Source organism: Notamacropus eugenii, chromosome 2 (genome assembly GCF_028372415.1).
Source record: "Notamacropus eugenii isolate mMacEug1 chromosome 2, mMacEug1.pri_v2, whole genome shotgun sequence".
In the NCBI taxonomy this organism is placed as follows: domain Eukaryota; kingdom Metazoa; phylum Chordata; class Mammalia; order Diprotodontia; family Macropodidae; genus Notamacropus; species Notamacropus eugenii.
The window spans coordinates 477,073,056-477,098,998 of record NC_092873.1 but is presented as its reverse complement, the minus strand read 5'-3'; the positions used below and the strand labels follow the sequence as shown (position 1 = coordinate 477,098,998).

General features: G+C 39.6%; 1 protein-coding gene across 3 annotated transcripts in view; it reads right to left on the bottom strand.

Annotated features, from left to right (window-relative positions):
- The window catches only part of NME7 (NME/NM23 family member 7), a 183,337-nt gene that overhangs the window by 143,799 nt on the left and 13,595 nt on the right, over nucleotides 1–25,943 (bottom strand). For all 3 annotated transcript variants that reach the window (XM_072648706.1, XM_072648708.1, XM_072648707.1), the window contains exon 2: nucleotides 71–178. In XM_072648706.1, coding sequence (XP_072504807.1) covers nucleotides 71–178 — 108 coding nt within the window. The remainder of the gene's footprint in view (nucleotides 1–70; nucleotides 179–25,943) is intronic.

Sequence of the window (25,943 nt, the reverse complement as noted above, 5' to 3'; positions counted from 1 at the left end):
AATTTAACAGATTAATGGATAAAATAAAAATTGCTCTATTATACTATAAACAAAGAAAAGATACATTTACCATTTCAACAGATCCATCCACTGGGTAATATAAAAGGTCATATCGTCGCAGAAGGGAAGCATTTGGGTCATACCATTCTACTACAAAAACGTATCGCTCATCAAGATTCTGAAAAAGAATGATTTACGAAATTTAACATTCACCTTAAAAGGTGCTATTGCTTACTACATCACAAGGAACACAATCAAGTGAAAATGTTTTCAAAACACAAGTTAAAAAGCCCATTGATCAGTCTGGTTGGAGATGATCTTTCTCCCCTTGCAATAGAACACTTCTGCGTGTGTGTGTGTGTGTGTGTGTCTGTGTCTGTGTGTGTGTGATAGAGAAAGTGAGAAAGTTTATATGCGTGTGTATGTGTGTGTGCACGTGTGTGTGTGTGTGTCTGTGTGTAATTATGGTGCTTCACCTACAGGTGGGTTCAAAGCCTGAGAACTGCCTTTGCTGGTCTGTGTGTGTATGGATAGAAAGAGAGATATAGACATAGATGAATATGTATGTGTCTATGTTTATGTGTGTGTATGTATGCATACATATATACATATATGTATATGTGCATATGTATATGAAAGGATAATAATCATGGTAGGCAGCATATAATAGGTGACACATTGTGAGTGTATATGTGTGTGTGTAATAAAAATTATTCAGATATGGATTTTATAGAAAATTAATAGAAAGGAGAAGGAGATAATTTGGAGCTAAAAATTACATTGAATTATTTTAAAAACAAAAATCAATATTAGGAACATGTGCATTATTATTTTCCTTTATGTTACTGTCTTGCCATATGTCAATATGAATTCTAGCTGCATACAGAGAGAAGAGAAAATTCAGAGCTAGGTATTGCAGTGAACTGGGGCTGAACCAGAGGTCAGGAAGACCTAGTTGGGATGCCTTAGACACTTATGAGCTGTGTGACCCTGAATAAGTCACTTAACCTCTCTCTGTCTCAGTTTCCTCAACTATAAAATAGAGACAATAACAGCACTTATATCCCAGGGTTGTTGTGAGGATAAAATGAAATAACATTAATAAAAGTACCTTAATAAAAGTACACAGTACAATTAAAGTACTTTATAAATGCCAGCTATTTTCATAACTGTTACTAGAAACATGATCACTGTCTTCAAGCATTTAAAAAGTTCCCATGCGGACCAGCCAGTCACAGATTCACTAAGTGAAAAATAAATGATGACCAGCTTGCATGCGGTAACCACAAAACGCCAAGGCCACAACAGGAAACTTCCCTAAGCCCTATGCCGCCCTCACCCCCTGCATGCTGGTAGATCTCTTTTGACAGACATGGGAGATCATAGGACTGCCCGTTACAGATGGTTCACAATATGCATTGCTGAAGAGAATGCTCACACCTAGGAGATCACAGCTGAAGGGGAGTACTGAAAGATCAGGGGTAAGAGAGATTATTCTACCTGGTCCCAGAAAACAGAACGAGGCCTGGTGGGCAAAAGTTATAAACTGAGATTTTAGTTTAACATAAGGGAAAAGATGCTAAGGCGCCAAACCAAACCTGAAGGAGCTCGGCCACACGGAAGGATAGTCTCACTCCCGGGGGAGTTTCACAGCCACGGAAGCTCATGGAACCACTTGGAAACCTGGTCATGTCTTAACAAGTTCAACTTGAATACCCTCATGCTCTTCCCTGACACCACCTGTGAACATCCATTCTCCCTCTCCACCCAGTAGCAGCAGCAGATCAATGATTGTGTACCTTCATCTCCAGGATACACCCAGCATGCAGGGAACACCCAAGTAGCCCCAAAGTAAATATGCAGAACTCCTAGTCATTATCAAAGAGGCAGGGGAAAAGATCAGACTCATATGTACAGGGAGCAAAAGCATGAGATAGGCTCAAGTGAACCATCATCCATGCTCAAGATTTAATCTGTGAATGCTCAGCTAAGATGGAAAGATGTGTGGTCTCAGGCTCCCATTTCATTTCCACGGTTTTCCATTTCTTTGGGAAGAAAGATTATCACTCATTCCTCTGATGACTTTCAAAACATTCATATGAATCCCTTCTTTTAAATCAGTTTTAGGATCTGCCTTCTCTTCTTCCTTTCTCGACTCTAAGTACAATCTAAAAAGATGATTCTCAGTTGCTTAGGATTTGCATTTTAAGTAATTAACAATGACCTATGCCAGTTTTTTTAAAGTACTGAGACAAGATCTGAAAAGTCCATTACGTGGCTGCAAATTATGGTGTTCCTGTCCACTACGCTGCCATATATCTGATTTTCTTCTAATACATTTAACATCACCCAAATTATTCTTGATCCCTTTTTGAAAAGCTCTAGCAGCTCTAAGGATTTTCTTTTTCAATAGTTGATGTTGACTGCATGTGTTACTGGGTAGTCTGATATCTCCCGGTTGGTCACATTTATATTATCAGACTTTGTAATCCTAAGGATTTGGGAAATATTTCCTATAGGAGATAGCCATTAAGCAATTTTTTGAAGGAAGTCAAAAATTCTACAAGAGAAGTATAAATAAACGTATGTATGTGTACATACATAGCCATGCATATGCAAACACACACATTTGAATTTATGTATATAAATTTGTACTTAAAATCACTTGCAAAATAAACATATGAGAAAAATTATTATTTCTTTCTTATATTAATACCCATTTACTATTGGAGAGATCTAGGATTTTTTCCTTTCCTAATTTCCTCATTCTCTACTAGGTCAAATTAGCCCCTGAAGAAAAGGGGTGCTAATGAGATTGAATTTAACATTCTCTTCAGTTTTGTTCACCTCCACTCAACTGGGAAAGTCCACTGTGTTGGACTCAGGCTTCGGGGTGGGAGGTATATCATTTGTCTAGATTGTCTTGTCTGGGGGTAGTCTGGGAGTAAGAGTGACATAATCAAAGTCCCCTCTCCCAGTCCCTCATTAGAAGAGGTCCACCTGTCATTAAAATATCCATTCTTCTCATTTAATTGTTAACCAATTAGAGTCGGTTGCCATCTTCGGGGAGGGGGAACATTCATTCTTCCAAGAGCATATAAGCATCAATAGGCTACCATGATCCATTTCTGGTTTACAAGAGATAGCAAATGACTGTCCTTTTATTAAATTATTTGCTAGTCATAATTAACAAAATGATGAATTACCCAGAAATTATGTCTCTTGAACTTTTTATACCTCACACATATCTACATTTATATATGTACACACATACACACTCCCTTTTGATATACATACCTTTGTATTTATGCATATATGTGTGTATGTACATACATATATACACACACATAGGTTTGTGGGATGTGGGGGAATACATACACAAAAGTATATATGTTCAAATGATCACAAAAATCTAAATCTACATTTGGGTAGGGAAAGAACAGACTAGTGCAGATGGCCATAAGAAACAGCGCATCTTAAAATTCAAACTGAATTCTCCCTTATAAAAAGTTTTGTTAAAATATTTTGTTCACTCTTTTTGTGGTGGCAAAGACATGGAAATTCAGAGAATGCCTATCAATTGGGGAATGGCTGAACAAGTTGTGGTATATGATTGCAATGGAATATTGCTGTCCTATAAGAAATGATGAGCAGGTTAATTTCAGAAAAACCTGGAAAGACTTATATGAACGGACACAAAGTGAAGTGAGCACAGCCAAGAGAATACTGTACATAGTAACAACAATACTGTAAGATGATCAACTGTCTGTCAATGACCTGATTATTCTCAGCAATACAATGATGTGCAAGACATTCCAAAGGACACATGATGAAAAATGCTATCAGCCTCTAGAGAAAGAACTGATGGGGCCTGAATGCAGATCAAAGCACACTAGTTTTCATTTTCAGTGTTTTTTTTTTTTTCCTTTGGGTCTGTGTCTTCTTTCACAACATGACTAAGATGGTAATATGTTTTGCATGATAGAACATGTATAACCTATATAAAATTTTTTGCCATCTCAGAAAGAGGGGAGGTGAGGAAGGGAAAGAGAAAATTTTGAATTCAAAAAAAATTTTAAATAAATGTTAAAAATTCTTTACGTATAACTGGGAAAAAATAATGTATATTTTAAAATTTTTTTAAAACTATATATGCATATCTACAAATCAGAAGGAAGGAATATATACCAGATAAGAAGGGCTACTCACACAAAGATACCAAGTGACAGACGACAGAATATTGAAACCCTGTCTTTGAAGGGAAAGAGAGTCATCTACAAAATTGGTTTTAAAATGTTTATTAGAAAAAAAAGGCTTGTAGCTTTCATTATCTCATTCTCATCCAGAAACAATGTGTTATGCATCAACTACGTGCTAGGCCTAAAAATGAAAGGCATATTCAACAAGCATCAAAACCAGTGGAATTATACAACTGAACTACCCAAGATCTTTCAAAAAACAATCAGCATAAGAAAGTTTCTATAAGCAAAGCAAAACAGTAAAGTCTTAAAAACGCCACAAAAGCCACAAAGGTGAGATGAGTCATCTTCATTAAATGCAAAGAGAATTTTCACACAAAGAGTTCGTTTTAAAGGGAAGGAAGCAGGTCCTGACCATAATGTTGCCCAGCTTTTAAGTATGATCAATTTGGCTCCAGATTAGAAGGTGAGTCATGGGTGTGATACTCAGTAGGGGTGTGCCATATTTTTTTCTTTAGTGCAGCTTTGAAGCATAAAAGAGAGACAGGCAAAGAAGAGTCAGGAGAAGAGAGATGCAGGCATTGAGGTTCGGTTACTGTCGGTTAAAAGATCAGCTGCTGCAGGAAGCTAGTTCTAGGCGGGCACACTGGTACATCTGGGAGGCAAGGATGATGACTCACTCGGACATGACTAGAAGCTAGATGGGGGGCTTTAAACACAAATCCTACAAAGTCCAGAAGCTGTTTTATGTATCAGCTGCTCTGCAGGCCCTCCAATCAGAATCTTAAGCAAACACAGCCTGGGCAGAAATATATTTTGGAAGGATTCAAAGTAGATTTGCAGAGTAAAATTATATTTCACTTGTCATAGAGTTAAAAATTCTTGTTCAATATTAATACATTCTCCTCATTTTACATATGAAGAAGCTAAGAAAAGAAGTGACCTCATCTGGCTCACTGGGCTACTTAATGGCAAAGCCAAGACAAAACCCAGCTTTACTGCTTCCTAATCCAGTCATCTTTCCATTATATCACTCTCACTGTCTCTTAACTTAAGTTGTGACTCAGTAAGTATAAATCAAAAGTGAGGTTCAACCAATTATGCCTAAAAATGTTAAACCTTTATTATCTTGATTCAGCTATTTCTATTTCACGCTAACGAGTAAGCAATGATAATTCCTATTTACATGTGGTGGTAGATCACTTTCCCTATAATAAACGTAGGAGGTAGTTAGTACAATTATCATTATTCCCATTTTACAGAGGTAGTGCCGAATCAATATTCATATAGCTGTTTTTAAGAGTTTTCAATCTTATCTGCCTGATGATAACCAAAGACAGCATCTCATCTCACCACCCCCCATGCACACAACACACTTAATAAGAACCACACTGAGACAAGAACACCTCAGTGGGAAATAGCCAGCCTCCAGGAAGGTGGCATGCCTTACATATCCAACCTATTTCAGTGATAAAAAATTGTCACAGAGGCTTACAAAGCAGATGTCAAAATGAAAACTGTAATTATTTTATAATTTTTCTTCATCAAATGGTTACTCTAATTTTACAATTAAGTATTTTATAACATATCTTAAGGATTTCAGGAAACAATTTTTCAATTGATCACAAAGGTTCCCAAGTACACATCTTGTTCAAAACTCATGGCACTCCCTTTTAAAGTACAGTATATTAAATCTAGTCAGCCTCCACAATGAGTCACTTCTCAATAGTATAAATATATATGTGTGTGTATATATATATGTTTGCACATGTATATATGTATATGTGGTATGCACAATGTGATTAAACTTGAGAAAGGCAGAGGTTATACAGATTTTTTCATTCAATTTGAAAACTGAATTCCATTCAATTTTCACCATCTTCTTCAAACATTGTCTAAGGAAATTAATATGATATTCTTCAATTTTCTATTACACATGAGGCTGAAATGTCATGAGTAAATTGATTTAAGAGTGATGCTGACTGTAAAAGAAAATCTCTGGACAAGAAATATTGGTCATGGCGTATACTTCCTAAAATTTCATGGTTAAAGCTGCACAATCAACTCAAAATAATTGGAACATATTTCAAAGTACTATCTACATGTTAAATGTTACAATATTTTAATCAGTGAATAAAAATGTTTCTACCTCTCTCTGAACTATTCTCCGCCATCCAAAAACATCCTTCCCATTTCTGTTTACACCCTCTTGTCTCCTCTGGCCCTGCCACCATTCTGATGCAGGTCCTCATCATCTCATGCCTGGATCATTGTAATAGCTGGCTATCTGCCTCAAGTCTCTCCCAATCCATTCAACCACCAAAATGATGTTCCTAAAGCACAAGTCCAACCATGTCATCCCCCTACTCAATAAATTCTAGTGGCTTCCCTACACCTCCAGAATCAATCAATCAATCCTTTTGAAACCCTACAATGTGTCAGGCACCGTGCTAAGTGCTGGGAATACAAAAATAGGCAAAGGACAGTCCCTGTCCTCAAAGAGCTTACAACCTAAGAGGGGAGACAACATGCAAACAAAAATATACGCAGCAATCTCTATACAGGATAAATTGGAAATAACAGAGGGGGGCACCAGAATGAAGAAGAATTGAGGAAGGCTTCCTACAGAAGGTGGGATCTTAGTTGTGACTTAAAGGAAGTCAGGAAGCTCAGCAGTCAAAGTAGAGGAAAAAGGAAGGAGCCTGTTCCAAGGATTTGAGACAGGCAGAGAAGATACCCAGAGCCTAGACAGTGTCTTCTTCACTAAACAACCAGGGGATATTAGAGTTAAAACTTTTCTATTCTGTGTTGTGAGTAGATGAAACAAGAGATATAGCTAAAACTGCTCTTCTGACTACATATGTTGTGGAAGCTAATGTTATGGAGGAATTAAAATTTTGGCAAATCTATTAATGGTAATGTCATACATCAAGAGAAATTCTGAATATAGTTGACATATCTTTTAAAATAAAAATGACAATGTGGGAAAACTGTTCTTCCCTTCTACCCTCAGTCCTTTTCCAAACCATCACACCTATTCTGGCTTAACTCTCCTCCCTTCCTAATCTCCACCCCTTGATGGACTACTTCAGCTGTATGTTATTCTCTTACAACCCCAAAATCTTCATCACCAAGACCCTCTTCCTCCTTGGAAAAAGTCACAAAACAGTGCAGACTGGATCCTTTACCAATATACATTATCTAAACTCAACTAGGTCCTCACCACAGAACAGCAATCCTTTTACTTCTCCCTAACTGATGCTCTATCCCAGTGGTGTCAGACTCAAACAGAAACAATCTACTAATCTATACATAAGGATCCCTGGGAGCCACATATTGACTTAGTTTTAAAAAGCAATTGGTTTTAAAATAACATCTTTATGTTTTCATTTATTTTGTTAAATATTTCCCAATTACATTTTAATCTGGTTCAGGCTGCTCTATTCTACTGATCACAGTGGCTGTTTCACAGCTTCTCTCCTTTCCCCATCCTCTCAGCTGAGAACCTCAACTCATGCTTTTAAAAGACACCCCAGGGATTTTTTCTGTGCAGTTTGGATTCATTCAAAGGGCTGCACTTGAGGACCTCTAGGGACACATGTGGTCTCAAGGCTGCAGGTTCCCCACCCCTGATTCTAAGGCCATTCACTTCAACTTCCTTCTTTTCCCCTTCTCATTTCACAACCTCTGGCCATCATCTCCCGTTATGTCTTCCTTAACTCCACTCTCTGAGGAGAGATGGTAATACACCTAGCCTAAGCTAACCCCGTCTACATGTACCCCTCATTCCAACCCCTCCAATCTTCTCCAGACTTCCACTATCATGCCTTCTCTATAGAATCTTCACTCTTGTACTCTCAACTGGTTGCCTTAAAATATTCCCAAATCTACTCTATCCTTAAAAACAAAAAAAACCAAGTGCTCCTTTGTTGTAGTTCAGTAGTTTCAGTCACATCCAATGCTTCATGACCCCATTTGGGGCTTTCTTGACAGAGATACTGGAATGATTTGCCATTTCCTTCTGAGGCAAACAGGGTTAAGTGATTCACCCAGGGTCACACTGCCAGTAAACGTCTGAGGCCAGATTTGAACTTAGTTCTTCCTGACTTGAGGTTAGACGCTTTATCCACTGCTTCACCTCACTGCCCTAGCTGTCTTATATAAGCTTTGATAAGCTTAAATCTTATATCTCTTTATTTGACATTGTGCTGCTCTGAATGATAACCCCCTCTAGGGGCTTAGGGGGTTAGGACAGCTTGCTCACCTACAAATCTTATCCATTTCAATTAGCCAAGTTAGGTATTTCTCCTTTTTGCAGCAGATTTTAATCTTCCACCTTCAATAGAGGTTCCTACTTGGTTCACTGGATTTGAAATTAGAAGGTATTTTAAATTCTTAAGTGTTCCTCCCCATTTTACAGATAAAGAAACCTCCAGAAAATGCTGGGCAAATGCTGCACTTGGAAGAGCAGCTTTTTAAAAGGTCAGAAGACATTATCTCTTAGCATGAGACTAAAAGGGGGTGTTACATAGAGAGTGTCAGAAGATGAGGCGAGAAAGGCAGCTGGCACGAGGATATGAAGGGAATTCAAATTCAAACAGATCCTTGAAGCAGAGGGAGCCACTGGAATTGAAGCAATGGAGTGGCGTGGTGAGGCCAGCACTGAAGGACAATGGCCTTGGCAACCGCACTGAAGGTGGTCTGGAATCAAGCAAAGAGATGAAGTAAGTGCAGGTCAGAAGTGGCAGGTCAGAGGTGGTGAGGGGCTGAGCTAACTCGATGCTTTGTGAGGAATGAGAAGGGGACAGATGTGAGATATACTGGGAGGTACAAACAGCAAGCTTAGGCCAAGACTGGCTGGCTGGAATGAGGGAGAGAGAAGTAAACCTGGGAGATAGAAAGGATGATGGTGCCCTTGACAGAAGTAAGAATTTCAGAAGGGAGGGTGAGTTTGGGGGAAGATGAGCTGTTTTGTGCAGGCTGGGCTTGAGAATTCTATGGGACATCTACTTTGAAATGTCTAATAGGTACATGGTGATGCAGAACCAAGACTCAGGAGACAGGCTGGGACTGGAGAGGTAGATCTGCGAGTCTTCTTCATAGAGATAATAATGAGCAAAACCCCTTGGAGACACTGGGTAGATGGAAGAGGGCTCAGGACAGAGCCTTGGGTCATATGCAGAGTTATTAGGTATGATAGACATGATGAGCCAGAAAAGGAATCTGATAAGCAGTCAGACAGACATGAGGAGAAGCAGGAGAGAGACATGTCATAAAAACTCAAGAGGAGAGAGAGGAGAAGAAGGTGATCAATACTATCAAATGCTTCTTAGAGGTCATAAAGGACAAGGATTGGAAAAAGACCTTCAGAATGGTCAATTAAGAGATAGTACTTCACAAGGAGCAGTTTCCATTGAGTGATTAAATTGAAAGACAGATGGCAAAGATTTGCGTAAGAGGAGAGGAAATGATCCCTGAGGAGTATGATTTGTCTGGCCAGATTTATAAACAGAGACAGGGAACACAGAGAAGGTAATGAGTGTGGCATGTTCACGGGATAACAAGAGAAATCATGCTAAGTAGAGGACACAGTAGGTATTAGTGGACAATACCAAAAAATTTCAATAGAGTTGGCAGGGCCCAATTTTACTGAGGGATAGATAGTTTTTTCTAGGAGTCTGACTAAGAAAAGGGTGATCGATTGTAGGCATGGTAGGGTCAAGTGATGGGATGGAGAGTTAGATGGCACAGTGGATACAGTCAGAAAGATTCACCTTTCTAAGTTCAAATCTTGTCTTAGACAGTTACTAGCTTTGTGCCATGAGCAAATTACTCAGCTTCCTCATCTGTAAAATGATCTGGAGAAGGAAATGGCAAACCCCTCCAGTATCTCTGCCAAGGAAACCCCAGATGGGGTCATGAAGAGTTGGACATGAAGGAAACAAATGAACAACAACAAAGAAGGCAGCATTGCTTTTTACTGTAAAGAAGCAATTACACTCCCGCTGACCAACACAAATTAGCACTTCTACAGCATTTGTTTAATAATTAAGCAACAAGTCTGAAATACCTACATAACTTGAACCCACAAGGTCAAAGCTCAGCTTTCTGTTCATTAAAGAAAAGAAACTGAGTAACTTGGAATAAAAAGGAAAAAAATTATTCTTATTTATTTTGCATCTTTTCTCTTTGTTCTGGTGCGCCCTGTTTGGTGCTAAGAACACCACTCTTTCTTAATTTTTCCATACATGTAAAAATCTAGAGCTAATATTCTGTTCATATGGAACAGAGAGGTAACAATAAAGCTCTGCAGATAGAGGGCAGAAAGTACAAATACACCAGTGGTTTCCAAAAAGGGGACTGTGGTCTCCGGGGAGAAGACAACTGGAAGAAATGCAAGAAGAAAATAAGCTGCCAGGGCATCCCTGAGGTACACAGAGAGTTGGCAGAAGCTGCTTTCCCTCTCTCCCTCTCCAGCTCTTTTCCTGGGCAGCCCTGCCGTAGCAGGCTGAGCCCATGCTTTGGGAAGGCAGGCGGATGCAAGAGAAAGGCTGAGCCAGCAGCTTGGGGAGCAGAGGCACCCCGGGGCTGAGCTGGGCCCAGAGGGCAGCAGAGAGGACAAGCGCAAGTCGCTTGAGGAGCCTGCCGCAGTCAGGGAGAAGAGCAGTGCCATTCCTGAGGACCAGGAGGGTAGCCTGCTGGTTCCCTTCTTTTCCACCTCCCCCCAAAGTCTGGGGCAGAACGTGACAACTGACCAGCAAGCACGCATCAGTCACCTACTGTGTGCTGGGCACTATGATAGGGTCTGAGGATACAAAGTGAAAATTCCCTAAGTGTTGTGCTCAATTCCTCAGTATCCCTGCTCCCATTATTCAATCAGTTGCCAAGCTTTGTCATTTCTATCTTAGTAACTCTCATCATATAACCCCTTCCCTCCTCTGACACTGCTACCAGCCTGTGCAGGCCTGCATCAGCTTGTGCCAAGACCACAACCAACTCACTAGGCTGGCCCCAACACTAGTAACTTGGGCTCAGGGAAAGAAATGGAAGAGAGGCATTCAGGGGATAAGTCTCAGGTTCACCTAGGAAAGACCCTGCTCTGGCCACCACATAAAACAGTGACCATATCTGCTATTTCTGGCACATAATAAATGCTTAATAAATGTTTTATCTAGCTCGCTAGCTCCAAGTGAAATCATGTAATAAGTCACATGAATTTTTACTTCATTTTTTAAAAATCCATCATCAAGTACATTGGACTCAATTTAGATCTAGAGCCATAATGTGTTCTTTTATTTTGGAAAATATCAAAGGACTTAATAATGCCAAAAAACCCTACAATAATATGATAAAATACAGATACATGAATAAACATAAAATGGAATTGACACGTCTTGCCTATTGCTTTCAGCATTAAAAGTTTCTATAGAGAGACTACCAATTGAAATTCCTTGTACTTTGATGTAGTGCTTCTTCAGCTTCAAATATATTTACATGCAATTAACCCAATCAACTAATTAAGTCAACCAAAAAAGACTGATCCCATTGATCATAAATATTTATATGCTTAGAATGATCCCTGGTATAGGAAATACAAAAAAAAGTCTAAGTCACGATCCCTGCCGTCATAAAGTTTCTAAGTTAACCGGGGAAATACATACGACAGACATGGAACAATTGCAAAGACTGTAAGAGCATGTAATTCGGTGTGGAATCAGGGAGGCAGTCTGGCTTGGGGAGCATAGCACTCACTGAGCACCCAGGGCTCTGAACAGTGCAGCTCAGCCACTGACTGGCTGCATAAGGGTGGGCAAATCCTTAAACACCAACGGTCTCCTCATCTATAAAATGAGGGTGTTTGACTAAATGATCTCTAAGCCCTCAGCTCTAAAATTCTGTGTCCCTTTTCTGTGCAAAAGGAATTCTGAGAAAAACAGGATGAAGAAGGGCTAGGGTTCTGAGGCAAAGCTTGACAACATGATCCCTGAGGAACATGATTTCTCTGGTCAGATTTATAAACAGAGAGAGGGAGTACAGAGAAGGTAATGAGTGTGGCATGCTCACGGGATAACAGGAGAAACCATGCTACGTAGAAGACAGAGTAGGTATTAGCGGACAATCCCAAAAAATTTCAATAGAGTTGGCAGGGCCCAATTTTACTGTTCTGAAAAGACAGGCCAGGAAGTCTGGACACCAACATTGTAAGAAAGGCTAAGTCACTGAAGACTGAGCAGAGGAATGAAAGAAGCTGAAACCGGGAAGGAATCTCATGGGCCCTCCAGGCGAACCCATACTGGAACTAGAATTCCCTCCAGGGCAAAGTAGACAAGTATGTTTCCCCAACCTTTGCTTAAGAACTTCAAATGAGGAAAAACACATTGAGTCCCCAGGCAGCCCTTTCCAGTAGTAAACAGCTCTAACTGTCAAAAAGTTTCCCTTTCATTAAGCCTAAACATGTATCTCTGCTTCTTCCCTGCACGACATGGGGTGCTCTTCTGGGGACAAGTAGAATAAGTCTAATCTATCCTCCACATTGTAGATCTTCAGATATTCCATGACATTTGCCATTTCCCCCACTAAGATTTCTCGCCAGGCTAAACATCCCAAGTGTCATCAACTGATCCTCAAGGGCATTACTTTACTCAAAGGCTCTTCATGCATCTCCAGCTCATCAATGCCCATCTTGAACTGGACACAAATATCCCAGATCTCCAGGACAATAAACTCCCTCATCCTAGACACTATGCCTCTGGTAATGCAGAATTATAAATTATATCATATGATAGCCCTGCTTCTCCCATTAAGTATTTGTAAATTTTTGTTAACTCAAGAACAGAACTCTACATTTACCACTATTAAATTTCACAGGATTGTGATTTAGAGCTGAATGGGACCCTTAGAGATCACTGAACCCAATTCCCTCATTTCACAGATAAGGAATCTAAAATTTCATCTCTTAAATTCAATCTAGTGTTCAAACCTACCAAGATCTCTTTGATTTTTGAGGAGAGACACCATGAAGGTAGGGTCTAAGAAGAATGAATAGAACAGTAGGTCTGAGTGGAGAGAGATCAAAAAATCACCTAGGAGGTTGGTATAATACAAGCATGAGGTAATAAAAGTCAGAACTATAATGTTAGCAAGAAGAGAAAGGAAATGATAAAAGTGTTTTCAAGGCCAAATCAATAAATTTTAGAGATGGGCTGATTAGAGATAATGAAGGAGAGGAATTACTTAATTACCTGACCTCGAAAAATCACAAGATTTTATACATGAAAGGGACCTTAGATATCACTTAGTTCAAATTCATCCTTTTGCATAAGGAAATTAATGTTCAAAGAGGCATGAGGTAGCTAGGTGGCACAATGAATAAGGCACTGAGGCTGGAGTCAAGAAGATCGGAGTTCAAATCCAGACTCAGGCACTTACCAGCTAGGGAAGTCACCTGACCTCAAGTGTAAAAGGAATGGAGATAATATGGACCTGTCTCATAGTGTTATTGTGAGGATTCAATTGGATAATATTTGTAAAGTGTTCAGCACACAGAGTAGACACCTAAAAATAAATACTTGTCCCCAGCCCTCAAAAGAGGTTATGTGACTTACCTAAAATCACACGGTTAAAAGAAGGACCAGGACTAGAATTCAGGTTCCCTGACTTCTAGTTCAGTGTTCTTCTTATAACCTCATGCTGATTCTTGATAATTCTGGGTAATTCCAAAGACTTGATACTAAGAGACTGGGAAAAAGGTGGTACCACTGACAGGGAATTTGAGGAACAGTGTTATGAAAGTGGAAATGTATAGTAGATAGCTGTATGTATAGACTATAATTTGGGTGAGAAGAGCTAGAAATCTGGACATTTGGAGACCATGACCTTAGAGGTTACAGATGAAACCATTAGAATGGATGAGCTCTAGGCAAAGAACTTTAGGAACAATTCTATAACAAAATTTACCCAATAAACTCATGTGAAAAATACAATGTAATTTATTCCTTGCAGCATCCCCTTTGATCATGGCCTTCTCCTAGGAACAAAGTAAAGATTGGGATCTTGTACAAAATTCTTCAGTTTCTACAGCTAGAAAACAATAACATGCCAGCAAGGATAATGTTAGCATAGGACATTAAGATAATGAGAAATCTCAGAAAATATAAAAGTTTACTGTGTAATTCAAAGACTTAACTACTTACTGTCAACAATTTTGTCAACAGCTGTCAATGTTGTCAACAACCATTTTAAATGAGAAAAAGTTGGGTAATTTTTGGTTTGAAATAATGCTCACTTCTGAAATTGTTTTAATATCAACAAATATCTAAACAATATTGAAAAGTGCCATCAACATTAGACTGCCCCCTCATCAATGGTTACCTTAAGTAATAAGACAGAACTATTATTTTCATCTAAAATAAATTCCATTTATAGAAGATAATCCCAAATCTTTTGCTCATAATAAAATATATGTAAACATTAAGGGGGAAAATACTCTTGATCATCTTGGAGTTGAGTGTAAGTACAGCTTGTGAATAAACAAACGAATCACCATTACATATTTACCAGGTACTGCCCTCTATATATTCATTAAAAGCATTTCGACCGGTGTAAACTGGACTAGCTCCACGCAAGATAAGGTATACATCTTCAAAGTTTCCTTAAAATAAAAACTAAAGCAAACGAAGGAAGAAGCTGTTTATTATCATAATGCATATCAATGTTTCTGATGAAAACTTTTCTGTTTCCAGTCTTTTGTTCTAATATACTTTATATATACTTGAGAATGTGTTGTGTTTGTCTCGTATAATAAATGATATAGCACATCTATAACCATTTCATAAGACACTGCACATAATACCTATTTCCAATAAGAGGATTTTAATTATGATTTCTTTGCTTTTATGACATATCTTTGGTTACATGCATAAGTTTTTGATAGTAAGTCCTTGGTTGGAAATGAATTTTCCAATCATAGCAGTGTTCCAATGAAAAATGCAATCCAGTTTGCAACAATTCATTTTGGAACATAATTTCCGATGATACTACATGGGCTAGACATCATTTAACACCACAATCTCTAAAGATTCAGAATTATGATTCATTCAAAAGACAATGGAGATGCCTGATGCATTATTATTGGTCATGGTTTGTGCATAAAAAGCAGGGTAACTAACCATTGTCATTCAGGACATGTATGCCTAAAAGAGTAAAAGTGCAAGTCATATTGCCAAAGTATGGGATAAGAGGGAGAATCAGTGTACTCTGCTGAAGGAGGTCAAAGGAGGGCCTCCAACGTATTAGGGAGATTCCCTATAGAGGCTTGATGGATAACAGAGGGACACAGGGAGACACTAAGTCACAGATGGGGTATACTTTATTCTACCCATTTAAGTAGTAAGGGATATTTCAAGGAAGGTAAGGACATCTCGAATCATAGAACACGAGACTTGGATGGGGCTTTAGAAGACTGGCATCTTGAGATCTGAAGTAGCTGAGGCCTAGATGATAAGCTAAATAACTTGGGCCCATGTCACAAAGTTCCTAGAGGAGCTGGTTCTCCAACTCAATGTCGAAGCGATAGATAATTCGTTCTTTCAATCTGTCTGCTTTTTAACAATTTCAGTCTTTCTAAAAATGTGCATGGACATACACATGCATATGTACCCACTCATACACCCACACACAGGTGTCATACCTGTACAAAATGCAGGTTTTACCTCACAAATAACCTCACAAAAGAGGGGGAGAAGAAGTAAAAATGTATGAGAATTGATGTTAAACTTGAAGTATACTGTTCCTATAGACTTAAATAATACTGTTCCTATAGCAACAAAAATTTTGTCACTAGACAAATAATCTATAACATTATACGCTAAAGCAACAAAATCAAACTGTGGAAACTCCATTGCATCAATTATCAACTATTAGTGAATATAAAGAACATGTATATACACATATACATACATATATATATATATATAGAGAGAGAGAGAGAGAGAGAACATAATTCACAGAGAACAATTATGAATCCAATTGGATAAATTACAGAACTTTCCATTTTAAGACTGTGTGGAAAACATTGCTCCTTACTACAAAATCCCATCTAAAAAGTGCCCATATTCTTCTGATGATGCCATATGGTTGCAAAATCATGAAATACCATGATTCCCAAAGAATAAAAACTGAGGGGAACCCAAAAAGCAATGAAAGATGTACAGTGGTAGGCTGCAGCACATTACTAACAATGGCAGTCCTCTAGACACAGGGGAGCTTGGGACATAGGCAAAGAGCAGAAGTAGTACGGAATTTTGTTTAGACACAGGGCTTGGTAAATAACCTGGTATTCTAGTCTCCCAGGAAGGATGAATTAATTCTGGGTGCCAACCTAGCTGCAGCATCCCAAGAAGAGGGTATGAAACACATGTAGGAAACAGCCTCCATGTGAAACACATGTGTAGCTCCCAGTCAGGTCCTGGAAGCACCAAAAGACAAGTCCTCTGCTACCTTCAGTGCCTTGAGCCTTAGGACCTGGGGCAGACATGAGTCTCCTCTATAGCAGGCCCTCTATGGCTATGGTGCTCTGAGGCCCCAACCCTCTTACCATTCTGGGATCCCCCAGATAACAGACAAAGGCAACAAAATAATGGGGAGACTGGGTTCATGATCCCTCCACGGAGAGATTTATAGAAAGACATATGTAAGAATCACATGGGATGAGTAATTCTGCCAGCTGCACTGATGGAAAGAATGACCACACCATTTCAGCCAAGAAAAGTGGGCAAAAAGCCAACTGGCCTGGGAGTCAGAAGGCCTAGGCTTGCTCTGTCACAGCTCTGTCACTAAGCACTGTGACCTTGGGTAAATCCCTTCACCTCTCTGGTCCTCAACTTTTTTATAAATAAAAAGAGGGCAAATGAATTAGATTTCTAAGGTTCCTTTCAACTCTGAAATTCCATGGTTTCCATGCCTTTTGGTGATTCTCTGCCTCTTGTATTATTTAATAAAATAGAAGTTAAAAGACCAAGAGCATAGCATAATAATAACACAAACAACAACATGCACACCGCAGGAGAGCTCCAAAGTCCACTCCTCCTTGAATACTCAGGTAAATTGCGAGCTATGCCTCCATGTTCCCTTCAGCAGTACTTTCCATACCCTCCTTAAAGCAGCTAGATAGAGCACTAGAACTGCAGTCAGGAGAACTAAAGGTCAAATCCAGCCTCAGACACTTGCTATGTGACCCTGGGCAAGTCATTTAACCCTGTTTGACTCAGTTTCCTCATCTGTAAAATGAGCTGGAGAAGGATACAGCAAAACCACTTGTCAAAAATACACCAAATGGGGTCATAAAGAGTCAGACGCAACTAAAACAATTACACAACGACAACAAAAACTCCCTTTAAATGCTACTCTAAAAGAAACCAAAAGTATCTTGAAACATTAATCCTGCATAACTGCACTCTTAAACCAGCAGCTGCTAGTAAGGAATAGTAACAAAAGTCATCTGGATTAAAAGTTCCAAAGAATCCACTTCACATGACCTTGAACATTCTGAGAATATAAGGAGCTATTAAAGGTTTATTATCCAAATAACTACTGAAATTCTTCTAGCGCCAAGATGCTGTGGTGAACAGAAGGGATAAAATGCAAAGAAAGCTACCAGAAGGTCCACATTTTCTTCTTTCCCACAGGTGGGATTATGAATAACTATTTATTTTTGTACTGACAATGTACCAAACAGTTTTCCAACAACGTGTTGGTTTTTTTTTTCCAAAAACCAAATATCCTTTTAACTTGAATTGTGTCAAATATTAACTTCGCTATGGCTCGGTCAAAACCAGTTTGTAACCTGCACAGACTGTCCTCCCTGAGCTATTGCTCTGTCATAAATTCCCTGTAAAAACAGCTGGAAAGCAGTTAAAGCTAGCCTTGTCTTCATCTGGAGAGTACAATCAATAAATGCCAGCACTACGTTATTACGCTGACAGAGTTTAGATATGGAAATTACATCCAGAAGAAAAAAAAGGAGGTAAAATTTAATTCTATCAACAACCCTAATCAAGTTCATTTATTCCATAAGACCTAAATTAAGACGACATAATTAAAATAACTTTCCCCTTATACCTTAAAACTGAGTACTTTTCTTCTTGAAAAAGTATGGTCTATAACTTCCCTAAGGGCAGGGCAAAGAAACATTCCGAAGTAGACTGCATATTGCTTGGCAGATGTCTGTGTGATTTTCTTTAATGTTCTTCTGAGAGGCAATGCTAAAGTGAGATGCACGTGGCCCTCATACTGCATGGAGCCGATGCACTGTGGCAGAGCCTGGGCTATGACCCAACAAGGAAAGATGCTCCTCACCCTTTCTTCTGCATTTCCTTCCTGCCTCTTACTGCCTCCATTTGACTCAATTCATAATAATAATAGTTGACATTTATACAGAGCTTACTACGTGCCAGGCACTAGACTAAGGGTTTTACAAATATTATCTCATTTGATTCTTACAACAACCCTGAGAGCATGTGCTATCATTAGTCCGATTTTACAGATGAGTAAACTGAGGCACACAGAGGTGAAGTGACTTAACCAGGGTCACACAGCTGGCTGAATCTGACCTCCATTCTTCCTGACTCAAGGGCCAGAGCTTTATCCACTGTACCACCTAGCTGGTCAACTTGAAGGGGAAAGTAAAAACTAACAGAAAAGGACTATTTTTAGAGCACAGGTGAGGTCTAAATAAAAAAGGACTCCTTCAAAGTTAAAGAAGTACAGTTTCTTTGGGACTCTCTCTATACTTTCTTAGTATGGGGCTTGCCTGCAGGCCTAGTGACCGAAGCTCACATTCACGCTTTTGAAATCTCACCATCTGGGACAGGTTTGTTGGCCTTTGCCTTCCTTGTGCAGCAAATCTGTTCCTCACTAAGGCCTCACAAATTTACTCAACTGCCCTATGATTAACACTTACATAAACTTCTCTTTTAGCAGCTCTGTCCCACCCTGGAGACACAATTTGTTTGTCTCCACAGAGCACTGCCCTCATTTCAGGGCAGGGACCCACAAATGCTTACCAATAGGAACAAACTTCTCTCTGAAAAGGAAAGCAGACTTTTTATCCCATGTCATTCTTTTTTTAATATACTAACTTCAAAATGCAAAATTTAGCAACATTTACTTAATAAAGTATAAGTTAAAAATTAATTTTTTAAAAACTATGAAACTTTCCTGGCCTAACCCTAATCTACAGTATTTCCCTTACAATCAATTCCTAAAAAATTTATAACCTTGCCTTTCAGAACCAGAAGAAGTAACAACAGAGGGACTTTGAATTATCTACCCCAAGCACTACAAGCAGCCCAGAACAACAGGAACCATCTCATGGATTAGGTTTGTTACAAGAAAAATGTAGCAGAGCGAGTTAGTGGCTGAATCAGTCTTGAAATCAAGGCCTTCCTAAAGCCAATCCAACCCTCTGAGGACCCAGAGCTCAGGGGTGGACCATCAGAGGAAACATTTAATAAACACTTCCAGAATGAAGCGATTTAATAATTGCTTGATTTAATAAAAATCCAAGATAAAAAAGATTCTTGTTGTTAAAAAAAAATCTGTTAGGTAATAAATATATTTTCTTCCAGAAAAGTCTGGAAGAAGTAATTTTCTATTCTTTGGAGAAAAATTAATTAATTAATAATGACAGAGTCTGGCCCAAATGAGAAAAAAAGAAGCATTCTTTCCTTGCAGAGGTGTGGAACGCTGCACAGACATCAGACCCAATTGATGTGTTATTCTTTGTTATAAGGAGGAATGGCCAGTGGATGGGAGGGTAGGGATATATTCAAGAATGAATATGATGTAAAAGTAAAAGATATAATGAAAATTTTTAACATTTTATAAGGAGTAAATTGATTACCTATAAAAGCAAAACACATGGTAGGTGATCTTAGAATCTGCAGGACAGAGATCAAATCTTGTCACAGATACAGCAGGCGGCGATATCATGGGGAAAATCACTTATACTTGGTGAGTCTCAGTTTCCTCATCTGTTCAATGGGGGCAATAACACTTGCAGTACCTACCTCCTGGGGCTGTTACATCAAATGAGCTAATGGATCATAAAGTACTATGGAAACATCACTGAGGAGGGGGAGGATAGGCTTTTCTTCAACTGCTTCAGCTTTCCCATGTGAACAATTAGGCGGGAAGCTGTAAATAGATCCAGCATCAATGTAAGTAAATCAATACAATTAAAGACAAAGACACTGAATACAGCTAGTTTGGGAGGGAGGGCCCCAGCAGTTGAGGGATCAGGAAAGGCTTCATGCAGAAGATCGTACTTGAGCTATATCATACAGGAAGACAGGAACTCTTTATGGTGCAGGTAAGGAGGGGCAGCATTCCAGGTGTGGCGGATGCCAGTGCAAAGGCACTGAGATGGGAGCCGGGGTATTATATGTGAGGAACAGAGAGAAGATACTACCTACCTTGTCCAATAAGATGGGGCATACGAAATTTAACTACAATTCAACTCCACAAGCACTCACTACATACTTAAGGTACAAGACACTGGGAATACAAAAGGCAAAAACTAAAGTGGCCCTAACCTCAAAGAGCCTACACTTTGCTGGAAGAAACATGTCTACAAAAAAGTAAACTCAAAGCACATGAAATTGTACAGAGTAACGTCAAGAAGGCAGAAGTACTAAAAGAAGGGGGAGGGAGGGGATCAGCAAAGAAATTTGGTAGGAGGAGGCACCTCAGCTGTGTTTGAAGAGCAGCTTGGCCTTTACGGAGTCAGACATAGGGGGGACATTGTCATTCTGGGCCATGAGAACACCCACTGTGGGGCCCTGTCCTGACTGAGGAGTGCGTCTACTCTGTCAATGATTCCTAGTCTACTCTGGCCCTCCTCTTGCCTCTGCCTAGCTGTGGAACCCTCCAGCCCATTACACCTACACAGACCATGCACTGGGAACCTTCACCTATGAAGCTTTAGAACTCCAACTCTCTGGTCCAAATGCTTCCCATTTCACTCCTGCTGACACATCTCCTGGTGCACATCTCCTGCCCCTTTCTACCTTTTGCTTTGAGAACCAAAATTAAATCAACACTGACATTGACACTGAGAAGGGCACTTCAATCAACTCCTTGTGATTCCACAGAGCTTGACATTAACGAAGAACCAGTAAAAGAGACGAGAAGGAACAGGTGGACAGATGGGAGGAAAATCAAGGGAGAACAGTGTCATCAAATTCTGCAAAGAAGACAATGTCCAGGAGGAAAGGGTGAACAATGATGTCAAATGCTCTCGGGAGGTCAAGACTGAGATCTTAAAAAAATCAAAGGTTAACCTAACAGAGAGCTGTTTCAACTGAATGATGGAGTTATAAGGCAGAAGGCAGAGAATTGAGAAGGCAAGGAAAGGGGAGGAGTGGAAGCACCTAGTAGAGGCAAATTTCTCAAGGAATTTAGCCAAGAAAGGGAGCTAACTAGGAAAATGTCTAGTTACAGGAATTGTCAGATTGAGGGAGGGTCCTTTAGGTTGGAGAAATAACATAGGCATTTTGTAGATATCAGGGAAAGAGCCCACAGACAAGGAGAAACTCAAGAAAAGAGTAGGGATGATAATGAGGTTGATTTGCTGGAAAAGTCCAGAGACATGTGATAAAAGAAAAAAAATAGCTTTGCCAAACAGAAGAAAGACATTTTCATTAGAGACTGGACTAAAGAAGATAATGGAAAAAGATGTTAGAATAACAAGAGATGAGAAAAGGAAAAGGGGGAATTTTTAGGAAAATGCCTCAAACTGTTTTAATGATGAAAAAAAACAAGGTGCTTGACTAAGTGGGAAAAAAGTGCTGTGGTGGGTGTAAGGGGAGATGAGAAGGTTTGGAATAGCCACCATAGGAAACAGGAAAGTGAATCAATTAGAACAGTATAAATGTTTGCCTTGTGGTGTGAGAGCAATTGAGATCAGAGAATATAAATCTGTAGTGACCCCATCAGCGGTTTTCTTAACTCCACTGTATACCAGGCACTGGATTAAACACTAAAACACAAAGAAAAGCAAAACAAAAATAAACAAACAGAAATAAATAGGCCTAGCTTTCAAGGAGCTCACAGTATAAGGGAGGAGACAAAGAGCAAACAACTACATGTACGCAAGATACATCCCGGATAAACCGGAGATGATCTCACAGGGAAGGTGCTAGCAGTAAGAGGGACAAGGAGAGAAAGAAGGAAGGGTTTTAACTAAGGCATGAAGGATCCAGGAAAGTCAGGAGGAGGAGATGAAAGAGAGTATTCCAAACACAGGGGACAGTCAGTGAAAAAACATCCAGGTAGGGAGATGGAGTACCAGCAAGACGGCTAGAGTAATTGGGGGCTGGTGTTTGGCAAAAAGCAACTGGCACTATGACAGGGGGCAAGGGATTCCAGAGTAGAAGACAGTGTAAAGCTGAGCTGGTTCATCAAAGGCTCAGGGCAGGGAAGAGTGTGCAGCAAATGCAGTGGTGACCTCCTCGGAAAAAAGAGAGATGCTGAGGAAATGGAGGTCATAGTGAAGGTGAACAACAGGTTTCAGGTCTGGAGGTACATGGGAAAATGGGAAAATGGAAAGTTAAGATATTACTATCAGATAATACTGAAGCTTATGAGCAAGGAAGTGGGACATCTGTGGGTGATGGCAACATTAAGAATAGGATCATCTCTGTGAGTGGCTGAACTGGAGTGGAGGAACAGGTTGCAGGAGTTGAATAACTTAAGAAAATGGGAAATTAGGGTATTTGAAGAAGCATCCATATGTACGCTGAAATTCCCAAGTGCAAGGCAAGAGATAGGGAAGAGAGAATGACCATACACCACACACTAAACTCACTGAAGAGGAAAGGAGCACATCTTGAAGGTCAATGGATAATGCCACTAGGACTTAGTGATCATTTTAGATAGTGTGAACCTTAAGGAAAGGGGGTAAATGGAGAGTGGCAGTGGCCATAGGGACTCGCTCCCCTACTGTGACTAGTGAGTCAGGGTATGAGAGAAAGAGTCTGGAAAGGGTACCAGGAAATACAATAGAAGTGGTGTCATGGGTAGGGGGGATTCAAATCTCAGTACAGGCCAGAAGAGGGGAGAAGTGAGAAAGGAAGAGGTTTAAGATGAAAGATTGTTCATTATGAAACAAGCATTTCAGAGGTTATAGTGGATGAAGTGGATAGATTCTTAAACTCCATATTTAGAGAGGAATATGGAATTCCTAAAACCCAGCCTGATGACAGAGAAGAAGAACTAATTTCCTGCACAGCACATTCTAGCTTCCTAGCAAAATAAAGCAGAATTCTCAAGATTTAGAGATTTTCTTCATAGGAACTCCAAATTTGAGAGTTAAGAGATCTTCCCTTCTGGAGAGATCAGGAGAATTCCTAGATGGTTCTGGCCTATTGGAGAGAAAAGAGTATTATGCTTAATCCCTCTCCTGTTTCACTCCTTAACTGGTGCAGCAGGAGAATGAACCTTTGGAATGGGTAAGAGAACGACATGGCTTTTGCCCTTTGGTGGCAATTAATTAATTAATACTAATTAAGATAGTATAAGTCCAATAGGAAAGGAACTGATTGCTTATCTAGCAACCCCAACTATTTCCCTTCTAGAAAAATATAAACCCTTCAGAGTAGTAGAAAAAGGCTAACTGATGACATGGGTACCTTGGATAAAGTGAAACACACCAGAAAGTCAGGGGTAGAGGAGCCTTCCCTGCTTGCAACTCCAAGTTTGTTTCCTTTCTGAGGAAAGGTGCAATTCTCATGGTGCTGCTATGAATCTGAGAAAGTACTGCATAGGCAAAAGGAGGAGGAAGGTGGAATTCAGAGAAAGAATTAAAAATGTATATACCTTTTAGGAGTTACTGTGAGTCCTTTATGCTGTTTATGAATCATTTGTGGACTGAAATAAAGAGTATCTTGTACCTAACATAGGCATGGTTACCCGAATACTTTTACAAAAATTATGGGCCCATTTAATCCACATCTGTGGAAGTCTAGACATGAACTATATATTCAAGAAATACTCTAAGATTTCCCAGAGGCTACTCTTTTGAAAGGTGATGGGTAAAAGATGACTCAAAGACAGTGACTGGGATGTAAACCCCAAAATGGAATCTGGCCCATATAAATTCAAGGCTTGGGGTGTGACAGGTCATAAACAGCCTCCACCTAAACCCCTGCTTTGATGCCTCCCTATGTCCTGAAAGGACTGTGTGTTCTCACAGTCTATGCAAGTGAATTACAAGCTCTGGCAGGTCCTACACCAATATGGCAAAACTTTTTTGAGTACGGGCTGGCAATGGACTGTCTTGTCATCTGAGTATTAGCTGAAGTAACTTCAAAGATGCTCATCACAAAAGGGTTAAAGTTTGGCTTTCTCATAATGAAGATTTTTGGAAACAAAATTCATATTAAGCTATCTACTAAGGCTTAGACAAGTTGTGGGCAGGACCAATAGAGAGAGTATTCTACATAAATAAAATCTCAGATCTTTGGAAGTACTGGAGTGATAACAAATACAAACATGAAAATAAATATTTGCTCGATTGTCAAAATCAAATAAAAAATTAAACTTGATGATTAAAAAACTGAATGAAAGTAGGGCTTGATATGCAGAGAATGAAGTATAATCCTGTACCACTCCATGTTTGGAAGACTTAAATCTAACTTATGGGCTTCGTGCAGACGCATATTGGGATGGTGTTTTAAATTCAGTCTCGTTTCTTCTCCCAGAATTGGAGCAGTGTAGGGTAGGAAAGGGCCGGTGACAATCAGCTTCAGTACTGGGGTTTGAAGAAGAAACAATAGCCAAGGAGTTATACAGATGGTTCTTTTGAATTCTGTAGGTAGCCAAAGATCATTAGCATTCTGTCCAATTTCAGCTACTCTTTGCTACTTAATATTTGCTCCCTTTATCCCTACCCTTTGTGCAAGGGGGGTAAAGTGTGGGTACTGATGAGTAAGAAGACAAGGTACTATATGAGTGTGAGGTAAAGATAAATGTAGGATTAAGGTTAACATACTTATAGAGCACACAGAAGGTATTAAGTCTCCCTTTCTAGTACATATGTAATGGGGGGAGTAGCCAATGAGGTCCCAGTTCCTGAAGCATGTTAGTGTTCTCTGCCTGCTGCACATTCATGCTGAAGCTGGAAGGGTCAGGGCCATTGATTCAGAGCACCTACTTCATGGTGATGAAAATCCTTTTTAACTGGCTGATGAGCCCAAATTGAGTACACCGACAAAAGACTCAGACTAAAGACTTGCCTTCCTAGAAGTTTTTAAGACAAGAGGAAGAAGCACTACTGTGGGCTTCCAGACTGGAGACAGACATTGAGTTTCCTCTCTCACCCAGCTGCCATGTGGTCATAAATGTTTTCTGTCTCTTTCCTATCTTTCCTGATCTTCAGTGAATGAGTATTTGAGATGAACCAGAACAGATTATGACCTTGTGACTTTCAAAAAGTCAGAAGAGTCACCAAAAGGTCTAAAAACTGGAATCCATCACCAAGTCTGTAGGTAGCCATAGCAGCCACACCCAATGAGAAGCCAGGACTGAGGAGTCTAAGCTTCTAAGCTGATCAATTCAGCATAGTAGCACACCTACCTGACAATCTGGACACCCTGTTCTGCAAGTAAGGAAGCATCATCCATTGGCTATACCAATTCCTAAGTGAACTAAGTGGCTGAATGTGGGGAGTCAGTCAATTAACAAGCA